Below are 19,173 nucleotides of genomic sequence, written 5' to 3'. Positions count from 1 at the left end.
CTGCTCTGGTCTCACGGAAAACACATCAGACACGACGCACTGGAGCCACAAGAGAGTCAAAATGAGCCAAAAGACTTTAACAAAGGGGAAAAGGACAACTGAGGAGCCAGAGGAGGAGCCAGAGGAGGAGACAGAGGAGGAGACAGAGAAGGAGCCAGAGGAGGAGACAGAGGAGGAGCCAGAGGAGGAGCCAGAGAAGGAGACAGAGGAGGAGCCTACGGCCTCTAAGAAAAAGAAAAAAATTAAATTTAACAGACAACACCAGGAGTCCTACTTAAATATGTGTTTGTCTGCACAGGTGAGTCTCACACAATCTTCAAAACTGGTTTGGCACATGGAGAATAAGCACCTGGATTAAAAGATAAGATTTAGAGTTTTTTAAAGAAACAAACGTGAGCAACAAGGAAAGAAGAGACAAGTTCAGGGCTCACACTGATGCAGCGGTGAGTTGTATTTTTTTATGCACTTAACTTATATTTGCCACATTTATCTGCCATGGGTAGATAAATATGTGTTTAAGTAAAAGTTCAGAGGGGCCAGAGGACGAGCACACAAACATATGTCCAGTTTGTTTGTTTGTTTATTTGTTGTTTGTGTTTTATGTTTCGTTTGAAATTATGTGAATTTTATCATGTTGACGTTTTATTTTGAAAACCCGGAAGCGCGCAGTGCTCCTGTGTTTTATTTTGGTAGCGTCACTTCCTCTCAGTCGGAGGCTGCACAGGGTGAGTTCTGTTGTATTTGAAAATCATATATTTTATAGAATTAATTGACTGTGAGCATAAATACAAGAGCACGTGTGGATAAGACACAGTTTTAACGTGTGATGAATGTGTTTTAGAGCTCGAGCTCTACATTGTCTAAGTTTAATTTGGATTATAAAATGTTTCAGTTTACTTCATATTTGCTTCATATTATTACATGGAGCTAATGGCGCGAAAATGAGCCGCCGTGTCACGTGACAGGAGCCAGGAAGCCCCTGAAGACTTGTGTGTTATATATGTGTTATATGTGTGTCATGTGTGTGTTATATGTGTGTGTGTTATATGTGTGTGTGTGTGTGTGTGTGTGTGTGTGTCATATATGTGTGTGTGTGTGTCATATGTGTGTGTGTTATATGTGTGTGTCATGTGTGTGTGTGTGTGTCAAATGTGTGTGTGTGTCATATGTATGTGTGTGTGTTATATGTGTATGTCATGTGTGTGTGTTATATGTGTGTGTTATATGTGTGTGTCGTGTGTGTGTCATATGTGTGTGTTATATATGTATGTGTGTGTCGTGTGTGTCATGTGTATGTGTGTGTGTTATATGTGTATGTCATATGTGTCATATATGTGTGTGTCATGTGTGTGTCATGTGTGTGTGTCATATGTGTGTGTTATATATGTATGTGTGTGTCGTGTGTGTCATGTGTATGTGTGTGTGTCGTGTGTGTCATGTGTATGTGTGTGTGTCGTGTGTGTCATGTGTGTCATATATGTGTGTGTCATGTGTGTGTGTCATATGTGTGTGTTATATATGTATGTGTGTGTCGTGTGTGTCATGTGTATGTGTGTGTGTCGTGTGTGTCATGTGTATGTGTGTGTGTGTCATGTGTGTCATATATGTGTGTGTCATGTGTGTGTGTTATATGTGTGTGTCATGTGTGTGTCATATGTGTGTGTCATATGTGTGTGTCATGTGTGTGTCGTGTGTGTCACAGCGTGTCGGAGCCTGCAGGGGGAGCCAGTGAGCTTCATGTACACACACATTAATGTGTGTGTCTCAGGTATGTTTAATTTTATTTTTATTCATGTACAACTTTGTAAATATTACTGTTGTGCAAAAATATCGAAATATCTATATATGATATTGTTTCATTTAATGATACAGTATCGATATCGTGGGCTTTTTTTTATTTTAACATATTTTTCTGTCTCAGCTCTACGTTTGTGTGTCTTGTTCAGAGGAAACTAGTGACGGGCGAACGGAGAAAGGAAACACTGACCTCTAGTGGACAAATTTAACCAAACAGCACACAAGCCAAGAGAGGAGAGAGAGAGGAGGAGAGAGGAGGAGAGAGAGGAGGAGAGAAGAGAGAGAGAGAGGAGGAGAGAAGAGAGAGAGGAGGAGAGAGAGAGAGGAGGAGAGAGGAGGAGAGAGGAGGGGAGAGAGGAGGAGAGAGGAGGAGAGAGAGAGAGAGGAGGAGAGAGGAGGAGAGAGGAGGAGAGAGAGAGAGAGGAGGAGAGAGGAGAGAGAGGAGGAGAGAGAGAGAGAGGAGGAGAGAGGAGAGAGAGGAGGAGAGAAGAGAGAGAGGAGGAGAGGAGAGGAGGAGAGAAGAGAGAGAGGAGGAGAGAGAGAGGAGGAGAGAGGAGAGAGAGAGGAGGAGAGAAGAGAGAGAGGAGGAGAGAGAGAGAGGAGGACAGCGCACAACCCATGATCTGAGAACCCAAAACTCTATCTTCTATTTTATTTTCAGTCATAAATAGAATATATTCCATTTTGAACATTTACAAAAAGAAATACAAAAATTTATATATCACTTGTTTTTATTAAGAAATAGAAGTTTTTCCACAGTTGAGGCTTTAGTCCACATCTTCTTTGGCTCACGAACTCACCAGCTTTGGAAAACATTCTCTCACATGGAACAGGCCGTGTACAAAGATATTTTTGAGCCTCCATAGATTAGGATTGTTTTATGTGATTCCCAGTTTTTTAAGGCGTCCTTGAATCCAAAATCCCCACTAACGTCACACAACACAATACTACACAATACTACACAATACTCACTACACAACGTTTTTAAGAAACATCGGTGCTTCTTTTATCCTGTAGCAGTTGAGCGCGTGTCAAACCACAGAAGTGAACACTCTGAAGCTCTGAACCAATCACAGAGCGGAACATTCACTGAGCCAATGAAACGCTTCGATACACTGAAGCGATCGACACGCAGAGCGAAGCAGGAGGGGGAGGGGCCGACACCTCGACACTTTGGTCACGTGATCGGCCGCTGCGAGACGAGCTCCGAGGCGGCGCTTCGGAGCAATTTGTTTCAGAAAGAAGGAGGCGTGCTCTGGAGCTCCGCCTCATTCGCCCGTCACTACAGGAAACTCTTTTATGCAGAACATTTGATTCACTGTTTTGATTAAAAGGTTTATTTCATATTAACTTTGGTTTAACAAAGTCTGTTAGTGTCACAGTTGTTTTAGTCGATCTGTTGTGATGGACTAAACTGCACATGTCTGTGTGTAAATGTGGAGCTCAGATAAACTGGAAGAATAAAACTGACACATGGAACATTCTGGTGTTTGTATCGTTGGTAAAATGCACCAAACAAAATACACTTTATGTTCATTCATCTTCAATAAATGGAAGATAAATACAAAAAGATACAATTCATATTTATTTTGTGTGAAAATGCAGTTGATCATTAAGTGTCCCAGAAGCCTTTATTTTTCACTGAATCGTATTGAATCGATTTGAAATATATCGTATCGAATCGACAGTGCACTGTATCGGGATAAGTATCGTATCGTGGCCTATGTATCGAGGTATGTATCGTATCGGCTGCTTCTTACTGATACCCTGCCCTAATAAATACTCCACTGTCACCACTGTAAATGTAAAAGTATTTAATTGTTCAGACATGATTTTTATAACTGAGTCATCATTTGTAAATCCTGTGTAATAATCTGTAATAACACGACCAGCATGTAACTTTAAGCCCCTCCCCCTCACAGTAGCATGTTGGAGCCTGCAGGGGGAGCCGGTGAGCCTCGTGTGAACACATGTTAATGTGTGTGTTCTATGTTTTATGTTCACAGGAGTAAAGCTGAGTGACTCCTGTGTCTCGTGTACGGCCTGAGGTTCACACAGACGTGTGTCGGGTCTTTAAAACAAAATAAAGCTTCAATAGAAGCATTTGTGGTTCAGGTCAGACATAATCGACTTTTCTGACAGTTTAAACATGGATAAAGTGAGTCTAAAGTGAGTCTAAAGTGAGTCTAAAGTGAGTCTAAAGTGAGTCTAAAGTGAGTCTTAAGTGAGTCTTAAGTGAGTCTAAAGTGAGTCTAAAGTGAGTCTAAAGTGAGTCTTAAGTGAGTCTAAAGTCAGTCTAAAGTCAGTCTTAAGTGAGTCTAAAGTCAGTCTAAAGTGACTCTAAAGTGAGTCTAAAGTGAGTCTTAAGTGAGTCTAAAGTGAGTCTAAAGTGGGTCTAAAGTGAGTCTAAAGTCAGTCTAAAGTCAGTCTAAAGTGAGTCTAAAGTGACTCTAAAGTTAGTCTAAAGTGAGTCTTAAGTGAGTCTAAAGTCAGTCTTAAGTGAGTCTAAAGTCAGTCTTAAGTGAGTCTAAAGTTAGTCTAAAGTGGGTCTAAAGTGAGTCTAAAGTGAGTCTAAAGTGGGTCTAAAGTCAGTCTAAAGTCAGTCTAAAGTGACTCTAAAGTGAGTCTAAAGTTAGTCTAAAGTGGGTCTAAAGTGAGTCTAAAGTGAGTCTAAAGTCAGTCTAAAGTGACTCTAAAGTGAGTCTAAAGTTAGTCTAAAGTGAGTCTAAAGTGAGTCTAAAGTGAGTCTAAAGTGGGTCTAAAGTGAGTCTAAAGTGAGTCTAAAGTGAGTCTAAAGTGGGTCTAAAGTGAGTCTAAAGTGAGTCTAAAGTGAGTCTAAAGTCAGTCTTAAGTGAGTCTAAAGTGAGTCTAAAGTGAGTCTAAAGTGGGTCTAAAGTGAGTCTAAAGTGAGTCTAAAGTGAGTCTAAAGTGGGTCTAAAGTGAGTCTAAAGTGAGTCTAAAGTGGGTCTAAAGTGAGTCTAAAGTGAGTCTAAAGTGAGTCTAAAGTCAGTCTTAAGTGAGTCTAAAGTGAGTCTAAAGTGAGTCTAAAGTGGGTCTTAAGTGAGTCTAAAGTGAGTCTAAAGTGAGTCTAAAGTGAGTCTAAAGTGAGTCTAAAGTGAGTCTTAAGTGAGTCTTAAGTGAGTCTGAAGTGAGTCTGAAGTGAGTCTAAAGTGAGTCTAAAGTGGGTCTAAAGTGAGTCTGAAGTGAGTCTAAAGTGACTCTAAAGTGAGTCTAAAGTGAGTCTTAAGTGAGTCTGAAGTGAGTCTGAAGTGAGTCTAAAGTGGGTCTAAAGTGAGTCTAAAGTGGGTCTAAAGTGAGTCTAAAGTGAGTCTAAAGTGAGTCTAAAGTGAGTCTAAAGTGACTCTAAAGTGAGTCTTAAGTGAGTCTAAAGTGAGTCTTAAGTGGGTCTTAAGTGAGTCTAAAGTGGGTCTAAAGTGAGTCTAAAGTGAGTCTAAAGTCGGTCTGAAGTGAGTCTGAAGTGAGTCTAAAGTGAGTCTAAAGTGACTCTAAAGTGAGTCTAAAGTGAGTCTAAAGTGAGTATAAAGTGAGTATAAAGTGAGTCTGAAGTGAGTCTGAAGTGAGTCTGAAGTGAGTCTAAAGTGAGTCTAAAGTGGGTCTAAAGTGAGTCTAAAGTCAGTCTTAAGTGAGTCTAAAGTCAGTCTAAAGTGGGTCTAAAGTCAGTCTGAAGTGAGTCTGAAGTGAGTCTAAAGTGAGTCTAAAGTGGGTCTAAAGTGAGTCTAAAGTGAGTCTAAAGTGGGTCTAAAGTGGGTCTAAAGTGAGTCTAAAGTGAGTCTAAAGTCGGTCTAAAGTGAGTCTAAAGTGAGTCTAAAGTGGGTCTAAAGTGGGTCTAAAGTGAGTCTAAAGTGAGTCTTAAGTGAGTCTAAAGTGGGTCTAAAGTGAGTCTAAAGTGGGTCTAAAGTCAGTCTTAAGTGAGTCTAAAGTGGGTCTAAAGTCGGTCTAAAGTGAGTCTTAAGTGAGTCTAAAGTCAGTCTAAAGTCGGTCTAAAGTGAGTCTAAAGTGAGTCTTAAGTTAGTCTAAAGTGGGTCTAAAGTGGGTCTAAAGTCAGTCTTAAGTGAGTCTAAAGTCAGTCTAAAGTCGGTCTAAAGTGGGTCTAAAGTGAGTCTTAAGTGAGTCTAAAGTCGGTCTAAAGTGAGTCTAAAGTGGGTCTAAAGTGAGTCTAAAGTTAGTCTAAAGTGGGTCTAAAGTGAGTCTAAAGTGGGTCTAAAGTCAGTCTAAAGTGAGTCTAAAGTGGGTCTAAAGTGAGTCTAAAGTCGGTCTAAAGTGGGTCTAAAGTGAGTCTTAAGTGAGTCTAAAGTGAGTCTAAAGTCGGTCTAAAGTGGGTCTAAAGTGAGTCTAAAGTGGGTCTAAAGTGAGTCTAAAGTTAGTCTAAAGTGGGTCTAAAGTGAGTCTAAAGTGAGTCTTAAGTTAGTCTAAAGTGGGTCTAAAGTGGGTCTAAAGTGAGTCTAAAGTCAGTCTAAAGTGAGTCTAAAGTGAGTCTTAAGTTAGTCTAAAGTGGGTCTAAAGTGAGTCTAAAGTCAGTCTAAAGTGAGTCTAAAGTTAGTCTAAAGTGAGTCTAAAGTTAGTCTAAAGTGAGTCTAAAGTGAGTCTAAAGTTAGTCTAAAGTGGGTCTAAAGTGAGTCTAAAGTCGGTCTAAAGTGGGTCTAAAGTGAGTCTTAAGTGAGTCTAAAGTGAGTCTAAAGTGGGTCTAAAGTGGGTCTAAAGTGGGTCTAAAGTGAGTCTTAAGTGGGTCTAAAGTGAGTCTTAAGTGAGTCTAAAGTGAGTCTAAAGTCGGTCTAAAGTGGGTCTAAAGTGAGTCTAAAGTGGGTCTAAAGTGAGTCTAAAGTTAGTCTAAAGTGGGTCTAAAGTGAGTCTAAAGTTAGTCTAAAGTGGGTCTAAAGTGAGTCTAAAGTGAGTCTAAAGTGAGTCTTAAGTGAGTCTAAAGTGAGTCTAAAGTCAGTCTAAAGTGAGTCTAAAGTGAGTCTAAAGTTAGTCTAAAGTGAGTCTAAAGTTAGTCTAAAGTGAGTCTAAAGTTAGTCTAAAGTGGGTCTAAAGTGAGTCTAAAGTGAGTCTAAAGTGAGTCTAAAGTTAGTCTAAAGTGGGTCTAAAGTGAGTCTAAAGTGAGTCTAAAGTGGGTCTAAAGTGAGTCTAAAGTTAGTCTAAAGTGGGTCTAAAGTGAGTCTAAAGTGGGTCTAAAGTGGGTCTAAAGTGGGTCTAAAGTGAGTCTAAAGTGAGTCTTAAGTGAGTCTAAAGTGAGTCTAAAGTGGGTCTAAAGTGAGTCTAAAGTGAGTCTTAAGTGAGTCTAAATTGAGTATGGTGCTGCTGGTACAGTCAATATTCTAAGGTTTTTGGGATATTTTGAGTTTTTTGTGCTTATGTTCCACCTCTGCCTGTTATAAGTTTACAGCCTTTGACAGATCTGGACTGACCTGGGCACAGACACATGAATGACCCTGAGAGTTTGAGTTCTCTCTCCTCTGTGTTTGGTCGTGTGCACATGTAGCCGGGCGGTTTAGGCTGTCCGGCTAACACCTTCTGCGTTGTGTTGTACAGACAAACTGAGCCACACACAGGGGTCGGCCATTCAGGGGAGGATTTATTATCTGTGTGAAACAAATAAAAATCAAAATACAGCACAGTCCAGGTCTGCCAATCCCGCACGTTTCTCCTAAGTGCTGTATTTACATATAAAACACTGTTCACACATATCTTTATAACAGGAATAATGGCGAAGGCCTTACAAATCAGGAACAAAACACAAACGGTACTGTCACGAACTTTCTATGAACTATTTTAACTGTAGACACGGGAACAAGTCCACTCCTTACCTCCCCTCTGCTCTCCTTGCAGCAACTGAGGGGAGCCGCGCGGCCCCGCGGGAAATGCAGGCACCGCCAAAATAAAAGCCTCCGACAAAACAGCTCAATAAACTTAAAGTACAATTTCAATAGTAAACAAAACAAGATTTTGGTGAAATAAAACAAACATAAAGACCACATGGGCTACACACAGACTCAGGCCGTAGAGTCTGAACGCACCGCTCTGTCCCTGCTCTTCTCATGGACATTATGTTTTATTTGGTATATTATGTTTTATCTGATTTATCCTCCACACAGTTCCGTCATAGCTGGATTCACAGCTGATGTAAACAACCTGCGCCTCAACTACAAATCCCAGCATGCTTTGCCCTGAGCTCCCTCAGATAATTCTCTTGAAATGTTAGATTTTGTGGTTAGATTCTGGTGGTGTGTGCGGTGTGTGGAGGCGCACACAGGGCGCACACACAGGGCGCACACAGGGCGCACACACAGGCGCACACACAGGCGCACACACAGGCGCACACTGAGGACACTGGTGTTTTTAGAATAAAAGATCAGGTGCCCTGGATGAAGCCCCGCCCCCGCCGCTGCGCGCTCTTATTTATGCTCGTCCACGGGCGTGTGCACGTACACGCCGTGTTATTATGGTTTATTAGAAAGAGAATGTGAGCCCAGATGTCCCGGTGCTGAGGATGTCCCGGTGCTGAGGATGTCCCGGTGATGCGGCGGCGGTGCGGGAAAAGCCCGTGTTTCATTCATTGTGTCAAACGGAGCGGCGGAGCGGAGCGGCGCGGCGCGGCGCTAATACCGCCTCAATAACTCACCCCGGAGCCCCGGAGCCGCCGTCTGGACAGGTAAGCACGGCCCCGGCCCCCGGCCCCGGCCTCTCTCCACAGATCAGCCCGTGTCTGTGTTTGGACCGGCCCCGGTGTCCCGCCGTGTCTCGCTGCACGCGGCTCCTCCGCTTCACGCCGCGCGCTCAGGCCGGCTCGCGCCGCACCGCCCTGTTATTTTTATTACCGGCCCGTGTTTTTACACGGTTATTTTTTACTGAATGCGTTTTTCTAGTCTGTGAAAATACGGTGAGCGCGTACACGAGCGCTCCACACGAGGCCGTTTATATTTGAATGAATTTGAGCCGTGTGTTTGTTAAATCACCGCCGCTAACTGCCGCGGCTAGCTGCCGCAGCTAACAGGCGCGGAGAGCCCGGGCTGGTCTGTTAGCCGCGTTAGCCGCGTTAGCCGCGTTAGCTCTATTAGCTCCGTTAGCTCCGTTAGCCGCGTTAGCTGTAGCCGGAGCCTGTCTCGGCCTCACGCGGACACTGGGGCTGACCACAGCGCGCTCTGACCGCGGACACTGACCACGGCCGGTGTTTATGAGGCTGAGTCATTCAGCCATTAGACCGTGGTTTTATTGTCGTCTTTTGGACACTGTGAGGGCTGTTAGCTGCATGCTAACGGCCGGCTGGTGCGCGGCGGTGATGCTCAGGGCCTGATCCGGAGGAGAGGCTGCTGCTGGCGGCCTCACAGCTGCAGACAGCCCGCTCCCAGCTCCGAAACACCGCCTACATCCTCCACCTCTCCACACACTCCACCACACTCCACCACAGCGCGATTTAAACACACACTCCTAAACTCAGTGGGGCCATGAGTGAGGGTCTGGAGCAGTGACCTTATTTAACACCGGGATTCAACCTCTGCCTCTGACACACGGGGTTGACCCCCGCGGAGGGGCCCCTGTGTGCCCCCCCCTCCCGTGTGTGAGGGGACCCCGTGTGTGAGGGGCTCTCCCGTGTGAGGGTCTCCCCTGTGTGAGGGGCTCCCATGTGTGAGTGGCTCCTGTGTGTGAGGGGACCCTGTGTGAGTGGCTCCCGTGTGTGAGTGGCTCCTGTGTGTGAGGGGACCCTGTGTGAGGCTCCCGTGTGGGGGGACTCCTGTCCCAGTCCTGTCCCAGTGCTAGTGCAGCCTCTGCAGCTCAGAGTTCACATGAGACATGGCCTGTCCAGATACGGAGGATGAGAAAAGTTTGGACGTGTCCTATTTGTAGTTTTTTTCTGGGATCTTTTTACTGTGTTATGAGGCTGTTTCATCAAAAACTGCCTGACGATGTTCTGGATGTCGTCCGTCCATGTTTCAGTATTTTGGCGATCTCTACTGGGCCCTATTCAGACCCTACTCATGGTTGGCACCACAAGGCTCCACCCACAAGCCTACATCACCCATGCACACGGACTTCTCTATAAATATGCAAAAGCATGATGCAAAACAATACAGTACAACTCCACAAACCTGATGTGATGTGCAGTAGTTTCATTAGTGGCGTGCAGCTGGTTGTGTCGTGGTGTCACTGAGTGTGCGGCGTGCAAAGGGAGGAGTGTCCACAACAGAAGTGACACTTATTAAACATGTTTATACATTGTTTTGAGGTCAAACATGGTAATCTAAATATGTTTATCTTTAATACCCCACAGAAGTAAATAATACATTTTGATCTGATTGTTTTTCAGGTACGTGGGCGGAGCCTTTGTGGGCGGAGCTGTCCTTCCCACCATGTTTTAGGACCAGCATTCTCCCGTGGCCTGTTAGAGGACAGGCGCTCGTAGGCGCCTGTAGGCGCTCACAGGCGCTCGCAGGCGACAGGTGCTCAGTTTAATGACAGATGAAAGGAGCATTCTGTGCCTGTTGCAGAGACATGCTAAAGGCGCACACATTGCCCCCTCCTGGTAGTGTTTGGGATAGCATTCCTGTGATGACGTGGCAGTCGGGGTGGCTGATGTGACGGGGTCCCACGTCACGGCGAGTTTCCACTGATCGACGGACAGAGGTGTCGCAGCCTAAACTGTCCCCGCTTCATTTCCCCTTCTCCTGGTTCCCGCTCACAGCCGCGATGCTGTGGTCCTGCTGCTCCGCCTGGAAATCCTGAGCCAAGACTCTGGAAGGCGACCCAACCCCGCCGAGGGACTGTTACCCGGTGAGTCCCCCCTGTAGTCCCCCCTGTAGTCCCCCCTGTAGTCCCCCCTGTAGTCCCCCCTGTAGTCCCCCCTGTAGTCCCCCCTGTAGTCCTCCCTGTAGTCCCCCCCTGTAGTCCCCCCCTGTAGTCCCCCCCTCTGTAGTCCCCCCTGTAGTCCCCCCTGTAGTCCCCCCCTGTAGTCCCCCCCTCTGTAGTCCCCCCTGTAGTCCCTGGGGCCCCGCGCCCTGGGGCCCCGGGGCCCCGTGCCCTGGGGCCCCGCGCCCTGGTCCCTCGTGCCCTGGGCCCCCGCGCCCTGGTCCCCCCCGGGCGCGGACTTCAGACTCTGACTTCAGACTCTGAAGCCCGCGCAGACTTCAGACTCTGACCACAGACGAGCGGGGAGCTGGGGGTGGTGGAGCTGGGGGTGGTGGAGCTGGGGGTGGTGGAGCTGGGGGTGGTGGAGCTGGGGGTGGTGGAGCTGGCGGTGGTCAGAGCTTCCTCAGGATGTAGATGACCTTTGAACTGCTGACCCACACTGTCCTGACCACGTTTGTCTCTGTCCTCAGTCCCTGCTGGACCCCAAAGCCCTGTCCCAGGCCTGTGCCCCAGATGGGTTGATGCCGGGTGAGTCTGGGTCTTTTCTGTCTGGTTTGGGCCGTGGTGTGTGTACAGTATACAGTATTATACACATATGATAGTATTTATACACATATGATAGTATTTATACACATATGATAGTATTTATACACATATGATAGTATTTATATACAAATGATAGTATTTATATACAGTATTATACACATATGATAGTATTTATACACATATGATAGTATTTATATACAAATGATAGTATTTATATACAGTATTATACACATATGATAGTATTTATACACAAATGATAGTATTTATATACAGTATTATACACATATGATAGTATTTATACACAGTATTATGTTATGATAGTAGTATTTTATATACTGTATATATTTGTACACAGTATTATGTTATAGTAGTATTTTATATACTGTATATATTTGTACACAGTATTATGTTATAGTAGTATTTTATATACTCTATATATTTGTACACAGTATTATGTTATAGTAGTATTTTATATACTCTATATATTTGTACACAGTATTATGTTATAGTAGTATTTTATATACTGTATATATTTGTACACAGTATTGTGTTATAGTAGTATTTTATATACTGTATATATTTGTACACAGTATTGTGTTATAGTAGTATTTTATATACTGTATATATTTGTACACAGTATTATGTTATAGTAGTATTTTATATACTGTATATATTTGTACACAGTATTGTGTTATAGTAGTATTTTATATACTGTATATATTTGTACACAGTATTGTGTTATAGTAGTATTTTATATACTGTATATATTTGTACACAGTATTGTGTTATAGTAGTATTTTATATACTGTATATATTTGTACACAGTATTATGTTATAGTAGTATTTTATTTACTGTATATATTTGTACACAGTATTATGTTATAGTAGTATTTTATATACTCTATATATTTGTACACAGTATTATGTTATAGTAGTATTTTATTTACTGTATATATTTGTACACAGTATTATGTTATAGTAGTATTTTATATACTGTATATATTTGTACACAGTATATGTTATAGTAGTATTTTATATACTGTATATATTTGCAGAGAGTGGATACTGGCAGCTCTGCCCCGCCAAGCCCCTCCAGGGGGGGCTGTTGAGCTCCAGTTTCCCCCCGGGCCCGTTGCCTCTGGCGGCCGATGGGTCGTCGGTGGAGGACCCTCTGGCCCCGCCCCCTTCGGCGGCCCCGCCCCCTGCCGGGCCCTTGGCCCCGCCTCCTCCGCCCCCGCCCAAACGGCACTGCCGCTCGCTGTCGGTGCCCGAGGACCTGTCGCGCTGCCGCTACACCTGGCGCCCGAGCGCGTCCAGGGTGTGGACTCCGGTGGCGCGGCACTGCCCCGGGGCGGCGGTGGGCGGAGCCGCGGCGGTGGGCGGAGCTGTGGCGGGAGCGGTGGGCGGGGCCTGCTCCTCTCTGAACTCTTCGCTGCACTCCTCCTCCAGCCCCACCTTCTTCAGCCTGGCGCTGTCGCCGGACTCTCCGTTACCGTGGAGCTTCCCGTGGGAGGAGGCGGGGGGCGGGGCTTGCTGCTGCTTCTTCCCGTCGCCCTCGTCGTGCTCGTCGTCTCCTTCGCCGCTGCACCCGCCCCCTCCGCAGCGCCGCTTCTCTCTCTCTCCCGTGCTCATCAGAGACTCGGGCCTGTTTCTGCCTCCTCCGGTACCGCCCCCCGCGCCTCAGGCTCCGCCCCCCGCCTCGGCGTGCAGCACGCCGTCCTCTCTGCGCCGCAGTCTGCCCCCCGCCCCCCGCTGCCACTCCCAGCCCTGCGACCTCCTGCTCCTCAAGCCCGGACTCAAGAGGAGACGAGACCCTGACCGACCCCCCGGGAGGCCGGGGCTGGACTTCACCAAGATGACCCAGGTAACTGCAGTACTACAATAATACTACAGACAGTACTACAGACAGCAGTACTAGAATAAACAGTACGACAGTACTACAGACAGCAGTACTAGAATAAACAGTACAGCAGTACTACAATAAAGAGTACGACAGTACTACAGACAGCAGTACTACTATGGATGGTTTTGCTTACGCGTACTTACGCCTCCACAGCTGTAGTTCTTGTCCCTCTGACCCCCCGTAGCTGTAGTTCTCGTCCCTCTGACCCTCCGTAGCTGTAGTTCTCGTCCCTCTGACCCCCCGTAGCTGTCCTTTTCGTCCCTCTGACCCTCCGTAGCTGTCCTTTTCGTCCCTCTGACCCTCCGTAGCTGTCCTTTTCGTCCCTCTGACCCTCCGTAGCTGTAGTTCTCGTCCCTCTGACCCTCCGTAGCTGTAGTTCTCGTCCCTCTGACCCTCCGTAGCTGTAGTTCTCGTCCCTCTGACCCTCCGTAGCTGTCCTTTTCGTCCCTCTGACCCTCTGTTTCTCCCGCAGACCCGGAGCATGGACCCTGGCTTCTGCCTGGAACGCGGCCGGCTGGGTTCCTTCTCGGGCGGGGACGTGTGCATCTCCATGGAGCCGTTTTTGGGGGATTTCCGTGGTTCGTGTTCTCCGGCTGAACTTTTGGGGCGCAGCAGCATCGGTCCTTTGAGCGAGAGCGACGAAGAGTGCCCCGAAAACCCCGACGAAGAGGAGGAGGAAGAGGAGGAGGAGGGAGAGGAGCGAGAGACGAACGCTCCGCCCGTGTTCGAACGCGACTGTACAGAACTGGACCTAAACCTTATTGAGGAAAACTGACCCGAACTTTATTTATACATTTCTACAGTGATTTGAGAGGTGCAGGCGGCAAGCAATGTCTGCTGTTCAAAAATTACAAGGTCAAACACGACCCCGGCCAAGGCACTGCACTGGTCTCACATTGGAAAGGCTCTACACAAAACTACAATGCATCACAACACTGACCGCCACATTTTAAATACTTTTACCATTCACTTTTCCCATAGACTTTATGGAGAAAAAACCCCCCTGAGGATTTATCTGGGATTACAGCAGAAAAGAGAGGTAGTTTTTTGGTATTTATATGTAAAAAGTCAGATTTAACCTCACGATTCACAAGTTTAATCTGTTTTTATATAAATAGTACTTCCTTCTGCATAAATAGTAGTTTTTGCATGAACTCCCCCCGCAGGTGTAGTCTTGCAACTGCAGTTTGGGTCAAATACAGAGACACATTGGGCAGGACATGAGTTTAGTCGACCACAGCCCTACAGAGCTGGTTACCCTCCATTTTATCTTTAAACTCTTAACATCTGTTTGTTTTTTTGAAAAGTCTATGAGAAAAGTGAATGGGGAAGATTCAGTCACAAATCCCAAGCTGCATTTGTTTAGATAATCCCCCGTCCTCTGATTTGATGATAAAAAGGAGCAAAATTCTGGGGTTAAATTGCACTAAAATGGAACTTTGGGGCTGAATTCTCATTTGGGAAAAGCTTAAAGTTTGGATTGTTGCTGAGTTACTTTAAAGGGCCAATAATGATCATCATATTATTTCAAAACTGAGGCAGGCGCTCAACATCCTGTCACCAAAAATGCTCCTGAAATGCGTGTGTCTCCAGAGGGTCTCATTCTGCGTAAAACCTGTTTAGTTTAGACCCTTTGGAGACGCAGTGACGCAGGACCGTCGATGACCTAAAGAACTGCAGGCTTTGGGGCTAGTGCTCCATCGTCAGCTCCGCGGGGACGGTCTGCTGTGATTGGTCATGAGCCAGGTGATGTTTTTAACGTCATTTTTCCCGGTTGATTTATTAGTTTTGGTTCGGTTTAGGAACTTGCTTCTGGTTAAAGGAACTGTATGTACCTGCCATTCTGTTTAGAAAAAGGTATTTTAATCACAGCTGGACCAGAGACACTGAACCTGGCAACACAAACAGAGTCATGTGAGGCTCATTCTGCTTTGTGATTGGATAATTTGGTGTTTTACTTCGCTCATTTCTTATGTTTTGCTCGTGTTTATGGTATTTAAATTTAAAATCTTACATACAGTTCCTTTTTTAAGGCGAGGGTTAAGAAAAGGCTTTGGAGGCAGCAATTTTAAACCAAACCAAAATGAAAAATGCTAAAATTTGTAGGCATTACCATGACAACCGGTGCTATGACATCACTTCCGACCGCTCCCCCCGGCGCAGACGATCCAGCCCCGACTCTGATCAGCTTTTACTCACGGCCCTGAAATCAATCGTAAATTCAACAACTTCACACAAATCTTCCTCCAAACCGACACCAGACAGTTGGACATTTCTTGCCCTTGTCCGAAACTCAAGAAATGACGTGTTCTCTAAAGCCCCGCCCCCTTTTTCTACACATTTTTATTTACTTCCTGGAAACGAACCAATCAGCACAGCTCTCAGGAACCCTCTTCTCTTCCGAACGTGCGGCGTTGTGGGACGAGGTTTTGGTTTCGTTAAAGAAGAGAAAGACAGTCGGCCATGACGCAGCTACCACGGCAACCACTCCCAAACGTGTCAACTTACATTTATTTGAGCCGGTTTGACAAAGATTTTTGGCGTCTGTTGTTTCTGAGACGACAAGTCCAAAGTATTTATTTATTTATTCATTTATTTATTTATTTTTTCCCCTACAATTTAAAGGGCCCATATTACACTTCTGTTCGTTCTAATGCCGTTTCCTCGTCACACACAGACCTGGAGTTGTGTTTTGTTTCATTCACACATGTTTCACACACAAACCCTTTTTCTCTCAAACTGAAAACGCTCTGTTCCACCTTGTGATGTCATCATGTGGTGATACAGGAAGTGCTCCACCAAACACCTTCACTAGAATCAATTTGGATCATTTCAGTCGTGGAATTTTTGTACCGTTTGAAGGACGCGGTCGACAAAAGGTGCTCCCCCGTGTGGCCGCCGTTGACCGCAAAGGCCGCGCTGAAATGGGACAGGCCTACACCACGGGGCGTACGCCAACCGCTGTCTGTGTCCTTCAAATGCAGCGGACAAAGTGAGACGCGGACAACAAGAACAACAAAAGGTGTCGGCGCTGAGTTAAACCTAAAACACCAGATCATTACAGTCACATTCTGCTACGGGTTATTCAGGCGTGTGTGAATGAAACAAAACACAGCTCCAGGCGCGTGTTAGACGAGCGAACAGCAGAGGAACACGGCTTAAGGCTCACGAGTCAGTTCTGTGTAAGATGAGACCCTTTTTACAGGATGAAATGTTGAACTTGATCGACCTCGTTTGAAGAATTCCACAACTACAACCCCCGGCCCCTCTGGACTTGTTCAACTGATTTGCTTTGTCAAACTGAGTCGAAATATTCACAAAGGTCCTTTTCAAAACCACAACGTGTTTAGATCTTGTAAAATATGCCCTCTTTAATACCCCATAGAGGTAAAATACCCCCTCGTTCTCACATCTATGGGGTATTCTCCATGTTTCCTTTTATCGTTTTGAAAATGCTATATTCACTCAAAACATGAAACTACTGCACATCACACCAGGTTTGGAAAGTCATAGTGTGCAGTTTTGTGTCATGTTTATGTAGGATTGTCGTGTGGAGCATGGGTGATGTAGGCTTGTGGGCGGAGCCTCGTACAGACTCATACTACTAACTGTAACGAGGGTTTGATTTGGGAGATTGCTACAATATGTTTGAACGAGTTTGTACAACACTCCCTCTTTAAAAGACAGAATTTCATAAAAAGTTGAATATTTTGATCTGAAATTGGAGCGTTTCTTAAACTTTGTCGTCTTTAGGTTGTGGTTTTGAAAATGTCCCAGTGTCTTCCATTAAACTAAGACTCTTGAGTGTTCCTCGAGCACAGCAGCGATGGGATTTACCGCTTAAATTTCAGGCACCTGAACGCACCACGGAGAAGCTCCTCTGCTTCAGATCAAAACTCTGAACATCAGGCCTTCAGACCACACCTGCATTTTGACATTGACCATCAGATTGTTAAAAATGATCTAAACGTTTCACTGACAAATCTTTGAAAACAGAATATGAATTATCAAATTTAGACAAATGTTAAAGCTGCACAAAGCAACTTTTTAGGCGAGCGCTCTGTCTGGAACGGCTCAAGTGCATTTGACCTTCATATTTAATTTCTTTTATTCTGACTTGGTTTCGTGAGTTGATTCCATAGACTGTAGATATAAGTGGACATGGCTAACTTGCTAGCCATGGCGTTCCAAACAGGAAGTGATCATGGGCGCACTTCTGTCTCTGCTCCTTCAGACTCATTCTGGTCTTAAATGTTCGTATTAACCCTCTATATGATCCTGGGGTTTTTATTTCACTATTGTGTCTGTAAATCCAGATCTGAACATTAATAACAGACAAATCAGGTCCTTCTGTCCCCGAGGTCACTCCTGTTAGCGTTAGCCACAGGTTTGATTGACAGCGTTGCCTGATTGGCTCTTTAGTTGCTATGATACTCTTGGTCTGTGCTCCAGATGAGCCTCCACACCTGCTCCAGCCTCCAGCTTCATCTGGAGCCAAACGCTGTGACGTCGCTCTCTCAGTTCAGTTACAGTCTATGGATAGAACCTGCGCTAAATATTTATCATGGGTTTACGTCCGTTAAGTGGCAGTTTGTGAAGAAAAGAAACTAAATGTCAGAAAACACAGGACGTTACCAAACAGAATCCCTCTGCCTCCGTCAACACTGAAAACTCAAACGGTTTACACAAGGAAGCCATTTTTACGTAAATACAACATAAAACAGAATAAAGCTGTTGCCATTTATCTCAGTCTAATCGTTTGAATCAAATCGTAAGTCGAATGATGTTTTATGTCATATGCACTTTGAAAGTTCCGCAGTATGGCTTTAAACTCATATTTTGCATTGATTCGTTGATATTTAAAGTCATTTTTATTGCTACAAAACGACTGGACAAACAGCAGGGTCCCCTCCCCACAGATCTGACCTGTACGTCTCCACGGAGATAAAGAAGTTTAATGCCACACTGTGGAATGTTTCAGACAAAGCAACAACATGTCAAAAGTTACATAATGGTGGTCATTTTCACACTGGTTTAGGGTTCATCAGGTCAAAGGTCACACAGCCCTGTTACCGTAGTGACCGTTCTGGTGGTTTTATTTTGCGGTAAACTTCCCATCATGCTTTGCTCCTCTTTGGTTCTGCTGCCGATGCCGTTGTCCACACATTTCCTGTTTCCTGATCACGTGACCCGCGCTCTGAGATCTGATTGGTCCAGACCCCGGGCTCCACCCTACAGGCCCGTCACCACGACGACGATGCCATTTTAAATCAGGCCTAAATGTGATAATCATGTTTTTATGGGTTTTAAAGTTTGAACCAAAGCAGCTCGAGACAATTTAAGAATAATATAAGACAAAGTGTAAATAGATGACAGATTTTATATTCAGGCTTTAGAATGATCTGAACTTTGAACTTTTAAAGTGCCATGACACGTTTAGGCAACTCTCTCATGTTGACTTCATCTGTGGGACCAAACCTAAAAACACACTCACCTGAAGGATTATTATGGACACCAGACTAACACGGTGTTTGACCTTTCACCTTCAGAACTGCCTTAATTCTACGTGGCTTTGATTCAAGGTGATTCATTCTTTCCTATTTGTGGTGGAGATGAGTGGTGCCCGGTGGGGTCTTCTGCTGTTGTAGCCCGTCCACCTCAAGGTTGTGCGTGTTGTGGCTTCACAAATGCTTTGCTGCATCCTCGGTTGTAACGAGTGGTTATTTCAGTCAACGTTGCTCTTCTATCAGCTTGAATCACTCGGCCCATTCTCCTCTGACCTCCTCGCCCACAGGACTGACACATACTGGATGTTTTTCCCTTTTCACTCCATTCTTTGTAAACCCTAGAAATGGTTGTGTGTGAAAATCCCAGTAACTGAGCAGATTGTGAAATACTCAGACCGGCCCGTCTGGCACCAACAACCAGGCCACGCTCAGAATTGCTTAAATCACCTTTCTGTCCCATTCTGACATTCAGTTTGGAGTTCAGGAGATTGACCAGGACCACGCCCCTAAATGCACTGAAGCATCTGCCCTGTGATTGGTCGATTAGATAATTACATT

At 45.2% G+C, this 19,173-nt stretch overlaps 2 protein-coding genes across 2 annotated transcripts in view; one reads left to right on the top strand and one right to left on the bottom strand.

Moving 5' to 3' along the window:
* The window catches only part of lcp2a (lymphocyte cytosolic protein 2a), an 86,874-nt gene that overhangs the window by 48,235 nt on the left and 19,466 nt on the right, over positions 1 to 19,173 (bottom strand). The gene's annotated exons all lie outside the window — the stretch shown is intronic.
* fam53c (family with sequence similarity 53 member C) lies at positions 10,256 to 14,048 on the top strand. The gene is made up of 4 exons (XM_033978548.2): positions 10,256 to 10,584; positions 11,130 to 11,187; positions 12,261 to 13,069; positions 13,581 to 14,048. The coding sequence occupies exons 2-4, from the start codon at positions 11,181 to 11,183 to the stop codon at positions 13,881 to 13,883; spliced, it is 1,119 nt and encodes a 372-aa protein (XP_033834439.1). The 5' UTR covers positions 10,256 to 10,584; positions 11,130 to 11,180; the 3' UTR covers positions 13,884 to 14,048.

This window comes from Periophthalmus magnuspinnatus, chromosome 14 (assembly GCF_009829125.3).
Source record: "Periophthalmus magnuspinnatus isolate fPerMag1 chromosome 14, fPerMag1.2.pri, whole genome shotgun sequence".
Classification (NCBI taxonomy): Eukaryota; Metazoa; Chordata; class Actinopteri; order Gobiiformes; family Gobiidae; genus Periophthalmus; species Periophthalmus magnuspinnatus.
Note: the sequence above shows the minus strand (reverse complement) of the source record. Positions and strands in the feature narration are given on the sequence as shown.

Bases quoted from the DNA above. Each gene is read 5' to 3' on its own strand.
- fam53c (XM_033978548.2), top strand. The intron at 13,070-13,580 runs GTAACTGCAGTA...TTTCTCCCGCAG, and splicing joins ACTTCACCAAGATGACCCAG to ACCCGGAGCATGGACCCTGG.